General features: G+C 46.3%; 1 protein-coding gene across 1 annotated transcript in view; it reads right to left on the reverse strand.

Moving 5' to 3' along the window:
• Positions 1-6,942: 6,942 nt before the first annotated feature.
• LOC140898115 (uncharacterized) overlaps positions 6,943-21,785 on the reverse strand; it is a 56,112-nt gene continuing 41,269 nt past the window's right edge. The window contains exons 6-8 of the mRNA XM_073311565.1: positions 20,390-20,509; positions 17,927-18,040; positions 6,943-10,642 (exon numbers count right to left, since the gene is read on the reverse strand). Of these exons, the coding sequence (XP_073167666.1) occupies positions 9,465-10,642; positions 17,927-18,040; positions 20,390-20,509 (1,412 nt within the window). The 3' untranslated portion in view covers positions 6,943-9,464. The remainder of the gene's footprint in view (positions 10,643-17,926; positions 18,041-20,389; positions 20,510-21,785) is intronic.

Genomic DNA, 21,785 nt, shown 5'->3' on the forward strand with positions numbered 1-21,785 from the left:
CCATGGCTCCCTGCAGCAAGTCCAGCGGAGCCAGTCTCCTGTGAGAGACTTGTCCTGTACTCCTCCAAAGTGCAATGTTCGCTGTAAAGTATTTGCAGCGACACCAGGAAGCCTTTTCAAAACAAGGTAACAATTTATTAGTCAGCTGGCTCACAGAATCTGAAAGTCCTTAGGTTGCATAGAAGGAAAAAAAGGTGAAGACAGAATTTGGTCTGGCCCATGTCAGGGCTCTACCCACAAGCTGCTGTAAAATCCATTTGGGCTCTGTCTCAGTGCCTGTGTCTGTGGTTCCAAGTATATGTGTTTCAGAGGAGCAGCCATGTTAGTCTGTATCCGCAAAAAGAAAAGGAGGACTTGTGGCACCTTAGAGACTAACCAATTTATTTGAGCATGAGCTTTCGTGAGCTACAGCTCACTTCATCGGATGCATTCAGTGGAAAATACAGTGGGGAGATTTTATATACACAGAGAACATGAAACAATGGGTGTTACCATACACACTGTAACAAGAGTGATCAGGTAAGGTGAGCTATTACCAGCAGGAGAGGGGGGGGTACCTTTTGTAGTGATAATCAAGGTGGGCCATTTCCAGCAGTTGACAAGAAAGTCTGAGGAACAGTGAGGGGGCGGGGGGGAATAAACATGGGGAAATAGTTTTACTTTGTGTAATGACCCATCCACTCCCAGTCTCTATTCAGGCCTAAGTTAATTGTATCCAGTTTGCAAATTAATTCCAATTCAGCAGTCTCTCATTGGAGTCTGTTTTTGCAGTTTTTGTGTTGAAGAATTGCCACTTTTAGGTCTGTAATCGAGTGACCAAAAGAGATTGAAGTGTTCTCCAACTGGCTTTTCAATGTTATAATTCTTGATGTCTGATTTGTGTCCATTTATTCTTTTACGTAGAGACTGTCCAGTTTGACCAATATACATGGCAGAGGGGCATTGCTGGCACATGATGGCATATATCACTGGCAGATGTGCAGGTGAACGAGCCTCTGATAGTGTGGCTGATGTGATTAGGCCCTATGATGGTGTCCCCTGAATAGATATGTGGACACAGTTGGCAACAGGCTTTGTTGCAAGGATAGGTTCCTGGGTTAGTGGTTCTGTTGTGTGGTGTGTGGTTGCTGGTGAGTATTTGCTTCAGGTTGGGGGGCTGACTGGAACCAAGGACTGGTCTGTCTCCCAAGATCTGTGAGAGTGATGGGTCGTCCTTCAGGATACCAAGCTCATCTGGTTGTAGATTCTTGATGATGTGCTGGAGAGGTTTTAGTTGGGGGCTGAAGGTGATGGCTAGTGGCGTTCTGTTATTTTCTTTGTTGGGCCTGTCCTGTAGTAGGTAACTTCTGGGTACTCTTCTGGCTCTGTCAATCTGTTTCTTCACTTCAGCAGGTGGGGATTGTAGTTGTAAGAACACTTGATAGAGATCTTGTAGGTGTTTGTCTCTGACTGAGAGGTTGGAGCAAATGCAGTTGTATCGTAGAGCTTGGCTGTAGACAATGGATCGTGTGGTGTGGTCTGGATGCAAGCTGGAGGCATGTAGGTAGGAATACCAGTCAGTAGGTTTCCGGTATAGGGTGGTGTTTATATGACCATCGCTTATTAGCACCGTAGTGTCCAGGAAGTGGATCTCTTGGGTGGACTGGTCCAGGCTGAGCTTGATGGTGGGATGGAAATTGTTGAAATCATGGTGGAATTCCTCAAGGGCTTCTTTTCCATGGGTCCAGATGAGAAGATGTCATCAATGTAGCGCAAGTAGAGTAGGAGCATTAGGGGACAAGAGCTGAGGAAGCGTTGTTCTAAGTCAGCCATAAAAATGTTGGTATCCGCATGGCTCTACAGTATGCCGATAGCAGTGCTGTTGATTTGAAGGTATACATTGTCCCCAAACGTGAAATAGTTATGGGTGAGGACAAAGTCACAAAGTTCAGCCACCAGGTTTGCCGTGACATTATCGGGGATTCAGTTTCTGATGGCTTGTAGTCCATCTTTGTGTGGAATGTTGGTGTAGAGGGCTTCTACATCCATAGTGGCCAGGATGGTGTTTTTAGGAAGATCACCGATGGATTGTAGTTTCCTCAGGAAGTCAGTGGTGTCTCTAAGATAGCTGGGGGTGCTGGTAGTGTAGGGCCCGAGGAGGGAGTCTACATAGCCAGACAATCCTGCTGTCAGGGTGCCAATGCCTGAGATGATGGGGCGTCCAGGATTTCCAGGTTTATGGATCTTGGGTAGCAGATAGAACCTCGACCAGGGGTATTCTAGGGGTGTGTCTGTGCAGATTTGTTCTTGTGCTTTTTCAGGGAGTTTCCTGAGCAGATGGTGTAGTTTCTTTTGGTAATCCTCAGTGGGATCAGAGGGTAATGGCTTGCAGAAAGTGGTGTTGGAGAGCTGCCGAGCAGCCTCTTGTTCATATTCCAACCTATTCATGATGACGACAGCACCTCCTTTGTCAGCCTTTTTGATTATGATGTCAGAGTTGTTTCTGAGGCTGTGGATGGCGTTGTGTTCTGCACAGCTGAGGTTATGGGGCAAGTGATGCTGCTTTTCCACAATTTCAGCCTGTGCACGTCGGCGGAAGCACTCTCTGTAGAAGTCCAGTCTGTTGTTTCAACCTTCAGGAGGAGTCCACCCAGAATCCTTCTTTTTGTAGTGTTGGTAGGAAGGTCTCTGTGGGTTAGTATGTTATTCAGAGGTGTGTTGGAAATATTCCTTGCGTCGGAGACATCGAAAAGAGGATTCTAGGTCACCACAGAACTGTATCATGTTCGTGGGGGTGGAGGGGCAGAAGGAGAGGCCCCGAGATAGGACAGATTCTTCTGCTGGGCTAAGAGTATAGTTGGATAGATTAACAATATTGCTAGGTGGGTTAAGGGCACCACTGTGGTGGGTTATTCCCCCTCCTCCCCCTCCCCCCCCGGCTCTCCTGCTGGTAATAGCTCACCTTACCTGATCACTCTTAGAATCATTTCATAGAATCTCAAGGTTGGAAGGGACCTCAGGAGGTCATCTAGTCCAACCCCCTGCTCAAAGCAGTGCCAATCCCCAATTTTTGTTACAGTGTGTATGGTAACACCCATTGTTTCATGTTCTCTGTGTATACAAAATCTCCCCACTGTATTTTCCACTGAATGCATCCAATGAAGTGAGCTGTAGCTCATGAAAGCTTACATTCAAATACATTTGTTAGTCTCTAAGGTGCCATAAGTCCTCCTTTTCTTTTTAAGCGTGTGTGTGTGCGCGCGCGTGCGCTGTGTCCTAACTCTTAACACCTGACACTTTTCCCCTCCAAAGCTTGTCTCTCTCACCAACAGAAGCTGGTCTCTCTACTACCTCTCCTCTTTCTTCTCCAGCTGGGAGACCTTCTCTCTGCAGGGAAGCCGAGCAGTGTGGGAAATCTCCTTCCTCTTGGCTGTTAGTTGCTAGGTGTTACTGTCCCGACCACTGGGGTTTACATTCACATGTGTAGACTTTATTTAGTTTGTTAATGATTCTGGTTTCCTGCTGAGTTAACAGCTCATTCCCTTCGCTTTACACTCAAGGCTTGTCTACACTTAAAACGCTGCTGTGTGGCTTGCACCACTGTAGTGCTTCATTGAAGACACTACCTATGCTGACAGGAGGGCTTCTCCCATCAGCGTAGGTATGCTTCCTCCCTGAGAGGCAGTAGCTAGGTGGATGGGAGAATTCTGCGTCGTTCACAGGTGTAGATTTTCACACACCCCTTAGTAATGTAGTTATACCACGGCAATGCAAAGCCCAGAGGGAAACTGAGGCACACACAGGAATCATAAAAATATTACCAAAGCCCCCACATTCATCATATTATGGAAGTTATGTACAGAAGAGCATGCCCTTTCCCTAACACCACAGTAAACCCTACTTAGACAGTGTACGACAGATGGCATGTAAGAGTACAGAGTAAGAGTAAAAAATTACTGGCCTATATAGACCGCCAAAATTCACACCTCACTGAGCTTCATAGTTAGCTGTCCTGTACCCTGAATTACCCCTAAGGAAGGCTGCACAGTTGGGTGAAAGGAAAATATATAATGGATGGATTCTATTAAAATGAGTGAACTACACCCCAAAGGGAGCAGAGAAGTTGCATAAAAAGCGAAAGGCAAACATTTTCAGACTTAAGACTCATCGTTTGTAAAGCCACTCCGTGCTTAAACTTAAGAGTCGGTTTGCTTTTTACCCTTTTGCTGAATAGATTTTGGGAGGAACTTTATTTTCCAGCCCAGAGGCTTGCATCACCTGGCTCTATGCAGCCTAGTTGAGGTGTGTGCCTTGATACAGTCCTTAATTTCACCCCTTATTTTATTTGCATGCCTAACTGCTTTTCCCCCTCTGACATTGTGTTCACTCTTCCAGGCTGGCATTACTTTTTAAAGCTTTATTTAACTTATTTTGCAACTTTCTACCGCCTTCCTCTCCTCTTTCCTCCTCCACCTACCCTTTAAAACCAGAGCACAGGAATCCCTTATCCAAGGCTGGTTTCAGAGTAGCAGCCGTGTTAGTCTGTATTCGCAAAAAGAAAAGGAGTACAAGTGGCACCTTAGAGACTAACCAATTTATTTAAGCATAAGCTTTCGTGAGCTACAGCTCACTTCATCAGTTGCACTCCTTTTCTTTTTATCCAAGGCTAGGTCTCTAACAGGGGCCTTTTGTCTTCTGTGGGGATTTTTAGCAAATGACAGCTCGTTCTTGTCATAAGGGGCTCCCCTTGACTCCCTACAAAGTCCCAGGATAAAGTAAATTGAGCCAATTTGGCTAAAATTAAAGTTAAAAATTAAAAATAAAGGGTTAAGGAATCATTTATTCACCCATTCTGTGCGCATACTCCTACCTACAGCATCCTGCCACCCAAGCCATGTGTTGATCACATGACAGGAAGTAGGAGACAGGCTGGTGGCAAGTATAGTGGTACTTGAAAATAGCCAGATGAAAACAAAGAACTTGAAAACAAAATTATTTCAACTTGACAGAAACATTGTGGTTGACTCAAAACTAAATGAAAAACCAAACCAAAGATTTCTAGTCGATCAAAATGTTTTGGAAGATTTGAAACAAAATGTGTTTGAGTTTCTCAGTTTCATTAAAACCAAAAAATCCATTATGCGCTCACCTTTGCTCTCTGCTACTGTTTTATTCTACTAATAAATGAAATAGTGATAGGAAGGGAAAAGTGCTAACAGGAGGATCTGAAGTTTATACCTTTTTGGATAAAATCTGACAGAGCTTTTCTCACCAGCTGAACGTACTTTTATAGACTACCATGAAGTCATGGGAATGTTGAGAGAGATTATTATTTCAATGAAATAACAATTTTTGAAGCACAAATACCTGAAAGAAGGATTCCCCACAGCCTGTGGGGAATTCACTAAGATTAGCAAAGATTTTGAAGGTGCCAATCCCTAAAAGACCTACAGGGATAATTTCAGGAGGTTTCACATAACTTAAAAGGAAGAGGGTTCTGTAGAAAAGTTCTTAGAAATGTACACAGTCCAAGTTTTTTTAAAAACCTGCCATATCTGATGGAGCAAACATGTCTCAGTCCTTGGGCAGATCTAATAATCACTGTGGAATTTGAGGGGAGCCCAAAGGGGAGCAGTAATGAGGTTAGATTTTAAAATGAAGATTTGATGGGCTATTCCTACCCACCCCCACTTTTCACCTCTCCCTGTGATGTCCTTAACTGCACATAGAAGACCATGGCCTGGTCTATACTACAAAGTTAGGTTGACATAACTCCATCTCCCTCCCTCCATTTCATTATGATTCACCCCTTCCCTTCATTGCAATGTCACCTCCAGAGAGACAAAGGGGAACCTAAAACTGTGACCATTTCATGGTTCCCTGAAACTGCTCTTTCCTGGGCATTAAAAATAGGTGAGCAGATTCCAAAGAGCTGTGAGACTTCTGACACCCAGGATTGAGCATCACTTTCCTGCTCTTCCCCAGCATTTTCTCTCTCACGCACATGGAGGCTCTGCCTCAGGAGCTGATGCCAGCTGAGCCCAGAGCTGCCCTTGTGGGCTAGTTCCAGCCACCGGAGAAAGTGCCCCACTCTGGTAGGCACAGAGGCAGATTTAATGAAGGTCTGTCCATGGCCCAGATCCCACTTGGGAAGCTGCAGGTCCAACTTCTGGATGTTGTTGCTATTGCTGCTACTCTCTGCATGTGACCCAGAAGCTCAGCTGATACTGGAGTGGAGGGAACAAGACACGCCCCCTCCATAGCAATTACCAGAGCCACTAGTGCTTGGAGCTAATTAAGCCCCCTCCAAACCTCACTGTATTCAGATACAGAGTTGTGTGATGGCCAAATTGAAAAAAATTTGGTTAGTTTCAGACTGAAAGTGACTTTTCCCTCACAAAAAACAAACAAAAACAGGTTGAAATAAAATGTGGATTCAAAATATTGACATTGCTGAAGTTTTTGTTTTGTTTTCAGCCAGACTGTTTCCAAAATCAACTTGAATTCTTAAGTAGTTTCAATACCCCCCAAAACACATTTTCGGTCAATTTACTATTCACTGCAAAAAATAAAAAATTCACTCAGCTCCAACCCAGCTACCCTAAAGCAAAGCAATCCACTTTTGAAAACTTGTGCATCAGACATAAACAGATACAAGCATCTCCTAAAGTTGAGGTATGACCAACTTCCAGATGAAATTTCTGTGGGGCAGCAGAAGAAAGAGAGACTTCAGCTTGGAATCGCTACAGGCCAAATCCTGAGATCAAGGGACCTTTGCTGAGAAGAAAAGGAGTACTTGTGGCACCTTAGAGACTAACCAATTTATTTGAGCATGAGCTTTCGTGAGCTACAGCTCACTTCGACTGTAGCTCACGAAAGCTCATGCTCAAATAAATTGGTTAGTCTCTAAGGTGCCACAAGTACTCCTTTTCTTTTTGCGAATACAGACTAACATGGCTGTTACTCTGAAACCTGTCATTTTGCTGAGAAGGGAACTCAAAATTTACATCTCAATAGGCCACTTCAATCTTGAGTGGTATCCCCTCTTCTCCATGCCTAATCATTTTTAAATTGCATATCAGGGCAGGGGACATGCTCTGGCAATGAGATCTGGGGAACAGTCTCCCCAGTGGAAAGAGTGGGAAGCCCGGGTTTTAGCACGGACAGTCAGTTGAAGGTTTTGGAACGAATGTGTAGTCACAAGCGACCTGATTTTTGGAAAGGGTGAGGGATGGGTGGTGTTTCAAGTCGCAGTTTTCCAACCCAGCAACACTAGTACAAGCCAGGTGTCCCATCCTCATGCACAATATCCACAGGCGTTGATAAGCACATTTTAAATGTTTTATTTGCAGTCATAAGGGCTGGACATTTTTTTCTTTAAAAACCTGATTATTTATTTGTATCACCACAGTGCATAGGAGCAGCTCTATATTTAGGTTCTGGAACAAAATTCTGCAGCAAGGGGTGGGAGTGGGGTGGATTCGGCTGTTAATGCCACAGCCACAAAATTGCAGACAACCTGCAGAACACCCCCGCTTTGCTGAGGGAAACAGAAAGGATGGGAGCAAATGGACATTTTCCACTTCTAACTTTGCTTATTTTATTATACTCCATTTCAAATTAAGTAAACTGGGAATTTATAATCCAGGAACTGCAATTTCAATGTAGATACCCTGTCAGTACTGCTAACTCATACAAGGAGCAGATTAATTCCTCAGTTGATTCTCTTGTTATGTAGTTTTATACTGAACCCAGGTATTTTACACTCCACCTAAATTAATAATTATTTACACCTGCCTTATGCTGGGATTAACTCTTTGATACTTGCTCCTAGAAGAATAAATGACATTGAAAATAAAGCGAGTCGTGACAGGAGAAATACAGCACATGTGATAACTCAGATTCTAACTAGGGCAGGTATAAGGAATTCAGCCATGGAGCTATCTTAGTCATAGGATTTTTTAATGGGTATATGTCAGGGGTAGCCAAACCACAGCTCGTGAGCCACATGCAGCTCTTCTACAATTAAAGTGCAGCCCATGGAGCCCCCGACACCCTCCTATTCTCTGCCTACCAGATTGGAGGCAGGGAGAGCTTAGGGCTTCTGCGCTGTAGTGGGGAGAGGGCTTCTGCCCTTCAGCCAGGTGGTAGGGCTAGGGGTTTCGGCCTCACAGGGCACGCTGGCCAGGGCTCGGAGCTTCAGCAGAAGCACAGGTGCGCTGCATCTCTCGAACTACCGAAGATTGTCGTATACAGCTCAGAGGGTCAGTAAGTTTGGCTACCGTGGCATATGTATATGTCAGAGCTATTATAGTGTAATGCATTAAGAATGAAACTAAATGGGCAATAGTAACGTATTGATGGTTCTGTGAGGGTGACTATATCAAAAAGCAGACCTCTGATGTAATTACAGGCACTAGAGCCTTGGGCAGATACAAAATTTGTATCTGTATCCGATCTGTGGTCTGCAAACATGATCTGCAGATACCAAGTGGATATCCGCAGATTTTCAGGGCTCTGGGTATAAAATTTGGATCCGTATCCATCCGCAAGCATGGTCGATATTCATGGATGCAGATATACACAGATTTGCAGTGCTAGGACAGTGTTATCAACAGACTTTCCCACAGGCCCCAATCTCACCCCATTTTCACTTGTGTTGTAAGACTCAGAGTTTAGGAAACTCAGTTACATTTTATTCCTCTGCATTTCAAGTAAGAAAAAACCACATCATCCCCATTCTGTCCCACATGTCCAGTTCAGGACATTGCAAACCCAAACCACTCCACCAGTGCTCCTGAATGTATCAGTTTTCTTAACTAGAATACGGTTAAGAATAAATCAGAAACTGCAGCAAACAAAAGAAAGATGGTTCTAGATAAAAAGGAAAAGCAAAATAAGAAAGGTAAATGTAAGAGCTTAACAGAGAATATTCAGTTTGCTGAAAGTAATAGTCAAATCCAGTTAATTCAATACAATAATCAACCTGATCGCTATGAGTGAATCTTCTGTTTAGGGAAGCTGAGTTAGTTACCAGTTTTAATAACTCCCCCTATGGTCCAGGAGGTCAGACTTCAAAGATTTGACATCTATATAGCCAGGTTTGGGAGTTTTGCATTAAATCACTCCCTACAGGGTTGAAGAACGCATGAAAACACATGCCTGCATCGATACAAAGTACTATGAACATTCTGCAGATTCATGTGCATGATCTCTCTCAGTATAATGGTCTTTGAAGATATGCCTATGTTCATCATCTGTGTCACAACTCCCAAGCAACTGTGCCCTCCAGAACCATCCTCTCTGGTTCCTATCCTCCCTGCTGCTATCTCTTGACCCCAGGCATACACTGGAGCCAAAGCCCAGATTCTCAAAAGCTATTTATGCTCCTGACGTCTATTGATTTCAACAGAAATTAGGAGCCTCACTACCTTTGAGGAACCGGGTCCAAACACAGCCATTGTTAACGGGAAAAGGCCAGGGTATTATTCACCATGGCTAGGTTGGAGCCAGGCTTTTTTTATACAGAGTTTTCCTCTGGTGTGAGTTCTCTGATGTCGAACAAGGTTTGAACTCCGGGTCATGCTCTTCCCACAGTGGGAGCACTGATAGAGTTTCTCTCCTGTGTGGGTTCTCTGGTGGGCAATAAGGTTTGAGCTCCGACTGAATCCTTTCCCGCACTCGGGGCATTTATAGGGCTTCTCTCCTGTGTGGATTCTCTGATGTGTAATAAGGTCTGAGCTCTGACAGAAGCTTTTCCCACAGTCCAGGCACTTGTAGGGTTTCTCTCCCTTGTGGAACCTCTGATGTCTAATGAGGTGCGACATCTGACTGAAGCTTTTCTCGCAGTCGGGGCATTGGTAAGGTGCCTCTCCAGTGTGGGATCGATGATGTGCAACAAGGTGTGAGATTCTATTGAGGCTTTTCCCACACTCAGAGCATGTGTAGGATTTCTCCCCTGTATGGGTTCTCTGGTGTGTAATAAGGTCTGAGCTCTGACAGAAGCTTTTCCCACACTCCAGACACTTATAAGGCTTCTCTCCTGTGTGGAACCTTTGATGTCTAACAAGGTGAGACATTTGACTGAAGCTTTTCTCACAGTCCGGGCATTTGTAAGGCATCTCTCTACTGTTCACAGTAAGGTGTGAAACCCCCCGGAGGCTTTTCCCAGAGTCGGGACACTTATATGGCTTCTGGCCCGTGTGCGATTTCAGATGATTAATAAGCTGTGAGTTGCGACGGAAGTTTTTCTTGCAGTCGGGGCATTTATAGGGCTTCTCACCAGTGTGGATTCTCTCATGTGTAGTAAGGTGGGATCTCTGACTAAAACTTTTCCCACAGTCCAGACATTTATAGGGTTTTTCTCCTGTATGGATTCTCTCATGGGCAGTAAGGTGTGATCTCCAACTAAAGGCTTTCCCACATTCAGCACACCCGTAGGATCTCTCCCCCATGTGGGCTCTGAGCTGGCTCGTGGTTTCATTAAGAACATTGAAACCTCCCTGGTAGGCACTAGATTTTTCCTCTCTCCCCCCTTTGTGGTTTCCCTCCTCCCTCTCTGATATGTGCTGACTCTGCTCAGGACTCTGGGAAACAATTCCTTTGGCTCTTTCTGAAAATGTCCCATTTTGGTCCACTTGCTCAGGATCTTCCGGAGGAGCACCTGTAAGATAATAGGGCAATAAGTAGTAGCCAACACGGGATTTGTCAAGAACAAATCATGCCAAAACAACCTAATTTTTTTTTTGGACAGGGTTACTGGCCTTGTGAATAGGGGGAAAGCAGTAGATGTGATATATCTTGATTTTAGTAAGGCTTTTGACACAGTTCCACGTGATATTTTCATAAGCAAACTAGGGAAATGTGGTCTAGATGAAATTACTATAAGGTGGGTGCATAATTGATTGAAAGATCATATTCAAAGGAGTAGTTATCAATGGCTCACTGTCAAACTGGGGGATGTATCTAGTGGAGTCCTGCATGGATCTGTCCTGGGTGCAGTACTATTCAACATTTTCATTAATGACTTGGATAATGGAATGGAGAGTATGCTTATAAAATTTAGGGATGACACCAAGCTGGGTGGGAGTGGGGGCATGTACTTTGCAGGACAGGTTTAGAATTCAAAATTACCTTAATGAATTGGTCTCAAATCAGCTAGATGAAATTCAGTAAAGACGGGAGTGGAGGGAAATAATCAAATGCACAGATACAAAAATGGGGAATAACTGACTTCAGCGGTACTGCTGCCTAGAGGATCTGGGTGTTATAAGGGAATCACAAATTCAGTACGACCCAACAATGTCATGCAGTTGCAAAAAAAAAAAAAAAAAAAGGCTAAAATCATTTTGGGGTATATTAACAGGAGTGTCCTAAGACAGACACAGCAAGTAATTGAGCACTGGTAAGGCCTCAGTTGGAGTGTTATGTCCAGTTATTAGGTGCCTCACTTTAAGAAAGATGGCATGGACATAAAAATGCAAATAGGCTTGGAATCGCAGTAACTGTTTGGGCACCTAAAAATTAAATGCCGAGACGCTGAACATCATAATGCCTGACTTACGTGCCTAAGCTCCGAAACAATTCATGGGGAGAGACAGGTGCCTTAGACTGCAGTTGACAAAACCCAGCATGGTAGGTAGGGAGCTAGCTATGCTACCCAAAGTGTGAAGCCTCACCCCTCTCACAGAGATAGGCACTTAAGTCCAGGTTGCAGAGCAGTGCCGGGAACCATCTTTGCAGTTGGGTTCCTATGCCATTTTTGCAAGAGGCAGGTGGAGGGGTGGGAGGAGCTCCTCATAACTTTTAGCCCAGGATCCAGTCCCCCTGCTCCAAGTGACTTTTTAAATTATTTATCCACGGTGCAACAGCTTCCACAAGAGTGAGGGACTATCGCATAGCTCAGTGGTTAGAGCACTCACCTGAGATCTCCTTGCAAATCCCTTCTCTGCTTCAGATGGAAGGGGCCTTGAACCGGGTCTTTCCTATGTCCAAAGTGAATACCCTAAGGCTAAGTACACTGGGCTAAGGTTTTTAGTGAGGTTCTCCTCTCCCCCACCACTGACTGTTTTGTGTAAAGTTGCTTGAGGGGCCTGATCCGGTAGGCGGCCTCTGAGCACGATGACTGGCTCAACACCTGCACACAACTGAGGCAGCTCCATGCCTGTCTTTCCCTGGTTTGTAAGTCACTCTGGGGCTTAGGTGGGAAATAAGTATCCAGATTCTTAGAGGGAGGCAGCAGTGTGCACACCCAGAGGAAGAAACGTAGGTGCGTAAGGAACTTTGCCTGCCAAACGTAGGCACTGAGTGAGTGCGCGGGAGTTTGGTGCATCGCAGTGGAGCGTAATATAAGAATTTAGGTGCCTAAACTCTTTTGGGGTATCCAGGCAGACATGGGCAAATTGGAGAGTCAAGAGGGGAAACACAAAAATGATCAAAGGTTTTAAAAAAAACTTGCCCCGCGAGGAAAGGTTGAAGAGAAAGAGGAAAAACTTGGAGATGGGCCCTGTTAACAGTCGTTAAATACGTTAAGGGCTGTTATAAAGCGGGCCACCTGCTTCGAGCCAGCAGCCTTATAAAAAGGCAGCCAGTTGCAAACTGAGTGAGCAGCGAACAGAGGACAGGCAAAACAGAGGGAGTTTGCCTGCGGGGAGTTCGTTCAGTGTTTTTTGCCTTTCAGGCTCCTGTGAGCAACATCTGAGGAGCCTCTCCAAAGGAAGACATGGAAAGTGAACGGTCAGCTGATGTGACCTGCTCAGAATGTGCCATGTTTGTCTTTCTACCAGAGGACAGAAGTGACTTCGCCTGTATGAAGTGAAAGCTGGTCTGCATACTGGAAGAGAAGGTTAAAGGACTAGAGAACCAAGTATCAACCCTGTGTTGCATCAGAAAAAAAATGAAGGTTTTCTGGATAGAAGTCAGTGTTTAGTTCTGGAAGTACACCATGATGAAGAATCAGAGAGGGCAGTGCAGAACGGGGAACAATATTGGCAGCGTGTGACCTCCAGAGGAAGAAAGAGGAGAAGCTGTGAACCCCCAATACACAGATAGAGATGTGAAACCGTTTTCAGGCTCTCTGCACAGGTACTACTGCGGAGAAGGATTTGGAAGAGCCCTCTGGGGGAAGGAATCAGAAGGAGACCCCATCGGCCGGAAGGCATGGGATGCATTGTCCTAGGGATGGGGGGGTTCCATGATCACCACTCCCAAGAGGAGATGAGTAGTGGTGGTCAAGGACTCCCTCCTAAGAGGAACGGAGTCATCCATCTGCTGACCAGACCAGGAGACTCGAGAAGTATGCTGCTTGCCTGGAGCTAGAATCCAGGATGTGACGGAGCGTTTGTCGAGACTGAACAAGACCTCGGACCGCTACCCCTTCCTACTTCTCCACGTGGGCACCAATGATACTGCCAAGAATGACCTTGAGTGGATCACTGCAGACTACGTGGCTCTGGGAAGAAGGATAAAGGAGTTTGAGGTGCAAGTCGTGTTCTCATCCATCCTCCCTGTTGAAGGAAAAGGCCCAGGTAGGGACTGTCGAATTGTGGAGGTGAATGCATGGTTACACAGGTGGTGTCAGAAAGAGGGCTTTGGATTCTTCAACCATGGGATGCTGTTTCAGGAAGGATTGCTAGGAAGAGATTTGCTAACCTAGTGAGGAGGGCTTTAAACTAGGTTTGCCAGGGGATGGTGACCTAAGCCCAGAGGTAACTGGAAGAGTGGGATACTGGGAGGAAACAAAAGGGAGGAGGGTACAAGATGGGAAGCCTCCTCATTCATACTGAGAAAGTAGGGTAATTGGCTAGTTATCTTAGGTGCATGTACACGAACGCAAGAAGCCTGGGAAACAAGCAGGAAGAACTAGAAGTCCTGGCACAATCAAGGAACTATGATGTGTTTGGAATAACAGAAACTTGGTGGGGCAGTTCACATGACTGGAGCACTGTCATGGATGGGTATAAACTGTTCAGGAAGGACAGGTAGGGGAGGAAAGGTGGAGGAGTTGCACTGAGTCAACAGTGTGCCCTTGTTGCCAAGAAGGCCAATGGCATTTTGGGATGTATAAGTAGGGGCATTGCCAGCAGATCGAGGGACGTGATCGTTCCCCTCTATTCGACATTGGTGAGGCCTCATCTGGAGTACTGTGTCCAGTTTTGGGCCCTACACTACAAGAAGGATGTGGAAAAATTGGAAAACGTCCAGCGGAGGGCAACAAAAATGATTAGGGGACTGGAACACATGAGTTATGAGGAGAGGCTGAGGGAACTGGGGATGTTTAGTCTACGGAAGAGAAGACTGAGGGGGGATTTGATAGCTGCTTTCAACTACCTGAAAGGGGGTTCCAAAGAGGATGGTTCTAGACTGTTCTCAGTGGTAGCAGATGACAGAACAAGGAGTAATGGTCTCAAGTTGCAGTGGGGGAAGTTTAGGTTGGATATTAGGAAAAACTTTTTCACTATGAGGGTGGTGAAACACTGGAATGAGTTACCTAGGTAGGTGGTGGAATCTCCTTCCTTAGAAGTTTTTAAGGTCAGGCTTGACAAAGCCCTGGCTGGGATGATTTAATTGGGGATCGGTCCTGCTTTGAGCAGGGGGTTGGACTAGATGACCTCCTGAAGTCCCTTCCAACTCTGATATTCTATGATTGTATGTAAGACAGCGGTATGATTGCTCAGAGCTCCAGTTTGAAACTGGAGAAAAGCCTGTTGAGAGTCTCTGGGTTAAGTTTAGAGGCGAGAGCAACAAGGGTGATGTTGTGGTGGGTGTGTGCTATAGACAAGCGGATCAGAAAGATGACATAGATGAGGCTTTCTTTGGACAACTAACTAAAGTTTCCAGATCACAGGCCCTGGTTCTAATGAGGGACTTCAATCACCCCGACATCTGCCGGGAGAGCAATATAGCAATGCATAGACAATCCAGAAAGTTTTTGGAGAGTGTTGGGGACAACTTCCTGGTACAAGTGCTGGAGGAACAGACTAGGGACTGTGCTCCTCTTGACCTGCTGCTTACAAACAGGGAAGAATTGGTAGGGGAAGTAGAAGTGGGTGGCAACCTAGGCAGCAGTGACCATGAGATGGCTGAGTTCAGGATCCTGACAAAAAGGAAGAAAGGAGAGTAGCAAAATACATACCCTGGACTTCAGAAAAGCAGACTTAGACTTCCTTAGGGAACTGATGGGCAGGATCCCCTGGGAGGCTAATATGAGGGGGAAAGGAGTCCAGGAGAGTTGGCTGTATTTTAAAGAAACCTTATTGAGGACGCAGGAACAAACCATCCCAAAGTGCAGAAAGAATAGCAAATATGGCAGGCGACCAGCTTGGCTTAACAGTGAAATCTTCGGGGAGCTTAAACTCAAAAAGGAAGCTTACAAGAAGTGGATATTTGGACAGATGATTAGAGAGGAGTATAAAAATATTGCTCGAGAATGCAGGGGTGTAATCAGGAAGGCCAAGGCACAATTGGAGTTGCAGCTAGCAAGGGATGTGAAGGGTAACAAGAAGGGTTTCTACAGGTATGTTAGCAACAAGAAGAAGGTCAGGGAAAGTGTGGGACCCTTTCTGAATGGGGGAGGCAACATAGTGACAGATGATGTGGAAAAAGCTGAAGTACTCAATACTTTTTTTGCCTCGGTCTTCACCGACAAGGTCAGGTCCCAGACTGCTGCACTGGGCAATACAGTATGGGGAGGAGGTGAGCAGCCCTCAGTGGTGAAAGAACAGGTTCAGGACTATTTAGAAAAGCTGGACATGCACAAGTCCATGGGTCCGGATCTAATGCATCCAAGGGTGCTGAGGGAGTTGGCTGATGTGACTGCAGAGCCATTGGCCATTATCTTTGAAAACTCGTGGCGATCTGGGGAGGTCCCGGACGATTGGAAAAAGGCAAATATAGTGCCCATATTTAAAAAAGGGAAGAAAGAGAACCCAGTGAATTACAGACTCGCTTCAGTCCCCGGCAAAATCATGGAGCAAGTCCTCAAGGAATCCATTTTGAAGCACTTGGAGGAGAGGAAGGTGATCAGGAACAGTCAACCTGGATTCACCAAGGGCAAGTCATGCCTGACCAACCTGATTGCCTTCTGTGATAAGATAACTGGCACTGTGGATATGGGGAAAGCTGTGGATGCGATATATCTTGACTTTGGCAAAGCTTTTAATATGGTCTCCCACAGTATTCTTGCCAGCAAGTATGGATTGGATGGACTATAAGGTGGATAGAAAGCTCGCTAGATTGTTGGGCTCAACGGCTGGTGATCAACAGCTCCGATATCTAGTTGGCAGCCGGTATCAAGTGGAGTGCCCTAGGAGTCGGTCCTGGGGACGGTTTTGTTCAACATCATTATCAATGATCTGGATGATGGGATTCATTGCACCCTCAGGAATTTTGCAGATGTCACTAAGCTGGGGGGAGAGGTAGATATGCTGGAGGGTAGGGGTAGGGATAGGGTCCAGAGTGACCTAGACAAATTGGAGGATTGGGCCAAAAGAAATCTGATGAGGTTCAACAAGGACAAGTGCAGAGTCCTGCACTTAGGAAGGAAGAATCCCAAGCACCGCTACAGGCTGGAGACCAAGTGTCTAGGCAGCAGTTCTGCAGAAAAGGACCTGGGGAATTACAGTGGATGAGAAGCTAGATAGGAGTCAACAGTGTGCCCTCGTTGCCAAGAAGGCCAATGGCATATTGGGCTGTGTTAGTAGGAGCATTGCCAGCAGATCAAGGAAGTGATTATTTCCCTCTATTCGGCACTGGTGAGGTCACACCTGGAGTACTGCGTCCAGTTTTGGTCCCCCCACTACAGAAGGGATGTGGACAAATTAGAGAGAGTCCAGCGGAGGGCAACAAAAATGATTAGGGGGCTGGGGCACATGGCTTACGAGGAGAGGCAGAGGGAGCTGAGGTTATTTAGTCTACAAAAGAGAAGAGTGAGGGGAGATTTGATAGCAGCCTTCAATTATCTGAAGGGGGGTTCCAAAGAGGATGGAACTAGGCTGTTCTCAGTGGTGGCAGATGACAGAACAAGAAGCAATGGTCTCAAGTTTCAGTGGGGGAGGTCTAGGTTGGATATCAGGAAACACTATTTCACTAGGAGGGTGGTGAAGCCCTGGAATGGGTTATCTAGGGAGGTGGTGGAATCTCCATCCTTAGAGGTTTTTAAGGCTCGGCTTGACAAAGCCCTGGCTGGGATGATTTAGTGGGCGTTGGTCCTGCTTTGAGCAGGGGATTGGACTGGATGACCTCCTGAGGTCTCTTCCAACCCTAATATTCTATGATTGTTCTCCATGTCCAGTGAGGGCAGGATAAGTCATTGGCTTAATCTGCAGCACTGGAGATTAAGGTTAGGTTTTAGGTGAAAGTTTTCAATGATAAGGAACAGGCTTCCAAGGGAGGTAGTGGAATCCCCATCACTGGAGGTTTTTAAGCACAGGTTAGACAAACACCTTTAAGAGATGGTGTAGGTGTACTTGTCCTGCCTCAACGTGAGGGGCTGGACTGGAGGATTTCTTGAGGTTCCTTCCAGCCTTGCATTTCTGTGAATTCTCCTTCTTGCTCACTGTCCAATCTCCTGCTGGGACAGAGAGAATCCAGACAGGAGTTGTTCCATGTGCTGGGGGAAAGGGAATGCAGAAAGGGGAAAGGCAAAGGGAGTAACTAATCCAATTAACTGCAGAGCAGATAAAAATAAATAATGAGACAATTCCTCCTTCCAATCACTCCCCAAACCTTCCCCAGAGGACAGAGAACTGGGGATCAATTCTAGCTCCACATCCCATCCACACACTCAGGGGAGTGGGAGGTACCACCAGGTGTGCTGGAAAGCCATGAGTGACAACTGCCACAAGGATCCTGAATGGGATGGGAGGAGGCAGAACTGGGGCTTTGTGGGAATCCCAGCATTTTACTTTACCCACCAATCTTTTCTGACTCAGTTTATCTGGTTCCACACCTGGGCAGCTGTGTTTCAGGATCTCCCTCTCCTCAGAGCCTCGGAGATCCAGCTCCTCCAACTCTTCTCTTCGTTCCATCTGCGAGATCACATTAGGTTTGGAAATTGGACACACTAAGAAAAGAAAACGGGACATCGATATTTGTGGAGTATTCATTACGAGAAGTGTTCCATGATTATTAACGCAGGCCATTTTAACACATGCAAATCTCTGGGCCAGCTCTCCATTGAATCAGAGCTGCAGGCCACTCTGCTAATGGGAGAATTTAACTATCCACATCTCTGCTGGCGACAAATTCTGCCACACATTCACCACGAACATGGTTTCCCAGCCCACCCAGAAGGGGGATGAGTTTGAATTCAAAGTCAGGCATTGTGGGATATGTTGAGGAGGAGGAGGAAGGACTTGTCCATCTACACAGTCAAGGGGGCTAAGGGGAGAGATTTTACAAAGCTACCATGGGGGGAGAAGGAGTGTCCTGGAGGGAAGACAATTAATAAATTAGAAGCAAAAGACAATATATAAATGGCCAAAACATTGACCTGCTTTATAAAGTCTCTCCCATACTTCATCTCCGTGAGCAATCTGCGGATGTAGCACTGGTTCAGACAGTGCTTAGGTTGCTGTAACTTGCGTCGGCCAGGGGGTGTCTTTTTCACATCGCTGAGTGACGTTAAGTGAGATTGACTTATGCAGTAGTTCCAGAGTAACAGCCGTGTTAGTCTGTATTCGCAAAAAGAAAAGGAGGACTTGTGGCACCTTAGAGACTAACCAATTTATTTGAGCATAAGCTTTCGTGAGCTGGCCCACCTTGATTATCATATACATTGTAAGGAGAGTGATCACTTTAGATAAGCAATTGCCAGCAGGAGAGTAGGGTTGGGGGAGGTATTTTTTCATGCTTTGTGTGTATAAAAGATCTTCTACACTTTCCACAGTATGCATCCGATGAAGTGAGCTGTAGCTCATGAAAGCTTATGCTCAAATAAACTGGTTAGTCTCTAAGGTGCCACAAGTACTCCTTTTCTTTATGCAGTAGTGTAGACCTGTGCTAAATCCTTTTAAACCCACCATGTCTGATAGAACCAACATGTCCTTGGGGACATAAAATCATCTCTGTGGATTATCTCCAGGGGAAGGGAGAGCAGTAACGAGGGTAGATTTTTAAATGAAGAAATAACACACACACTTCTCTTTGTAGTGTTAAAAATGGCTATCTGTCTTAATTTGCTACCAGCAGCAGTTACTGATACATAAGGTATTGTAAAAAAAACTGCCAACTGATGCAATTTGCTATCACTAGCAGTTACTGATATTAAACTGCTATCTGCCCTAATCTGCTATTGGAATATGGGTAGTGAATTGTAACCAGTAGCAGTTACTGATACTTAAGGTTGTTCTTATTTGCTAACTTGTCCTAATTTGCTACCTCTCACCTTTCCCCTTCTAGTACAGAAGAAAAAGTTAGAATTAAAAATTCCAAATTAGAAATCACAGTAAAAAAACATAGCAAGTGCAATACTAGAAACCCAGATGTCATTGCTAAAACTACTAGCAAATACTAACATGCATACTTTCATTATTTGTTATTAAAATATAATATAAATAGCACAATGACATGCCTCCCAGCAGCAGATAAGACAAACTGGTTAACTGCTATGAGACTCCATACAGTCAGATACACTGATAAGGGATTCTTTGTTTCTGAAGGGGTGTACGTAAAATATTTCACTGACTCAAGTCTCCTGCAGCACCTCAGCAGGTTATATCAGGAGCTGCAGTGACTGGGCATTGGGATGCCTGCGCCTTTACAAACCCAGCCCTGGGAAGCCCATGTGGAGAGGTGCTGTCCTGTGGGAGGGGAAATAAAGTCCCCCCCCCATCTTTTGCAAGCACTGGTGTCTCAGTCCACCGGGGTAACTGTTACCCCCTGTGCCTCTGCCGGGGTTTTATCCGCTGTTACCCTCTGGCAGCGCCTCACCCCCGGGCATAACTCCGTCTCTCCCCCCCCCCATCTCTGCTTTTGCCCTTCAGCACCTATCCTAACCCTGCCTCCAGCAACTTGACCCTCCTGACCAGTCAATTTCGGGCCCCTCCTCAGACCCTGACCACCCTCCTCCTCCGATTTGCCCATTTTCAACCCCTGTCAAAAGTAGTCCGCAGAATCTGAGACCAAGTAAGGGCAGGGTGAAGGCAGATGCACCCTAAGTAGCACATTAAGACAGAGAGCAGTTTTTCACACTACACATGCCCTGCCCCAAAGAGACAAAAGGGGAGACCCTCCCACTGCCAACCTGAAACTTCCTCCTCCTCCCCCGAATTCTCTGCGTTTAGCTCTTGGAGCAAAGCTCTGGCAGCAGCTGATGGCCAAGCAAAGGCAGGGGCTTCATTACCGTTCGCTCAGATCTGCACTGCACTTCCCTGCCTGGCCCCAGCCCTTTCGCCCGGGTCTCCCCCGTCACCTGCAGGCTCCAGCTCAGGGGCTGGTGTCGGCAGAGCCCGGGGCTGGGTCCAGCCACCGCAGAAAGTCCCCTCCGCCCCACCCCGCTGGGCGCAGAGCGGTGTTAATGCAGGTCTCTCCCCTACACAGACCCGGATAGGGAGCAGCAGTACTGCCGGTGCACAGCGAATGACCCAGGAAGCTCAGCCATTTACATGCTGAGCAGAGAGAGAGCAAGCGAGCACCATCCCGTCCTCTGTTAGCAATAATCAGAGCCCTCTGGTGGCAGGAGATAGCCCCTCGTTTCCCCCACTGTACAGTAGAACCTCACAGTTACCAACACCAGAGCTAGGAACTGACTGGTAACCACACACCTCATTTGGAACTGGAAGTAGGCAATCAAACAGCAACAAACAAACATTGCACCCTCTGCAAGTTGCAGATGACACTAAACCGGGAGGAGTGGTAGATAAGCTGGAAGGCAGGGATAGGATACAGAGGGACCTAGACAAATTAGTGGATTGGGCCAAAAGAAATCTGATGAGGTTCAACAAGGACAAGTGTAGAGTCCTGCACTTAGGACAGAAGAATCCCATGCACCACTACAGACTAGGGACCGAGTGGTGAGGCAGCAGTTCTGCGGAAAAAGACCTAGGGGTTACAGTGGACGAGAAGCTGGATATGAGTCAATAGTGTGCCCTTGTTGCCAGGGCCGGATAAACTTTTTGTGGGCCAAACATATTTGTGGGTCCCCCGGGGAATGATTGTAAAAGGGGCTGGGGGTAAAAGCACAGTGGGGCAGAAGCTAGGGTTGGTCCCTGGAGCAAGGGAGGGGCCAGGGGTAAACTGCAAGCGCAGCAGGGCTGGGGTGGGGGTAAACAAGGTCCCTGCCCCCCACTCCTGCCCACATAGAGCGGGTACTTACCTGGTTCTAGCCCATTCTCTTCGTCTCTCTCTGCACTGAGCTGCCCCTCCTCCAGCAGCATCAGGACCGGTTCTCTTCCAGCCCTCTGGGGTGGGTGCTGGGAGTGGGAGGAGCAGAAGCTAATGTGGTTACTCCTATAACCAGACTTTTAGTTTCCAGTCAGCACTGGTAACAGGACACGCAGGTCATGACCAGGTCATTCTCTTTAGTCCTGCAGTCAGTCCTACTGAACTGTCTTATGATGAGCAGGCAGGCGATACGGATTGCTAGCAGTTGTACTGTACTATCTTCTGCCGGGCAGGCAAGAGATGAGGATGGCTAGCAGTCGTATTGTACTATCTTCTGCCGGGCAGGCAAGAGATGAGGATGGCTAGCAGTCATATTGTACCATCTTCTGCCGAGCAGCCATGAGATGTGGATGGCATGCAGTCCTTCTGCACCGTCTGCTGCCAGCCAAAGATGGTGGGACTGCATAGTGTTGCACGTCTGGGAC

The sequence above is a fragment of the Lepidochelys kempii genome, chromosome 14 (genome assembly GCF_965140265.1).
Source record: "Lepidochelys kempii isolate rLepKem1 chromosome 14, rLepKem1.hap2, whole genome shotgun sequence".
In the NCBI taxonomy this organism is placed as follows: Eukaryota; Metazoa; Chordata; order Testudines; family Cheloniidae; genus Lepidochelys; species Lepidochelys kempii.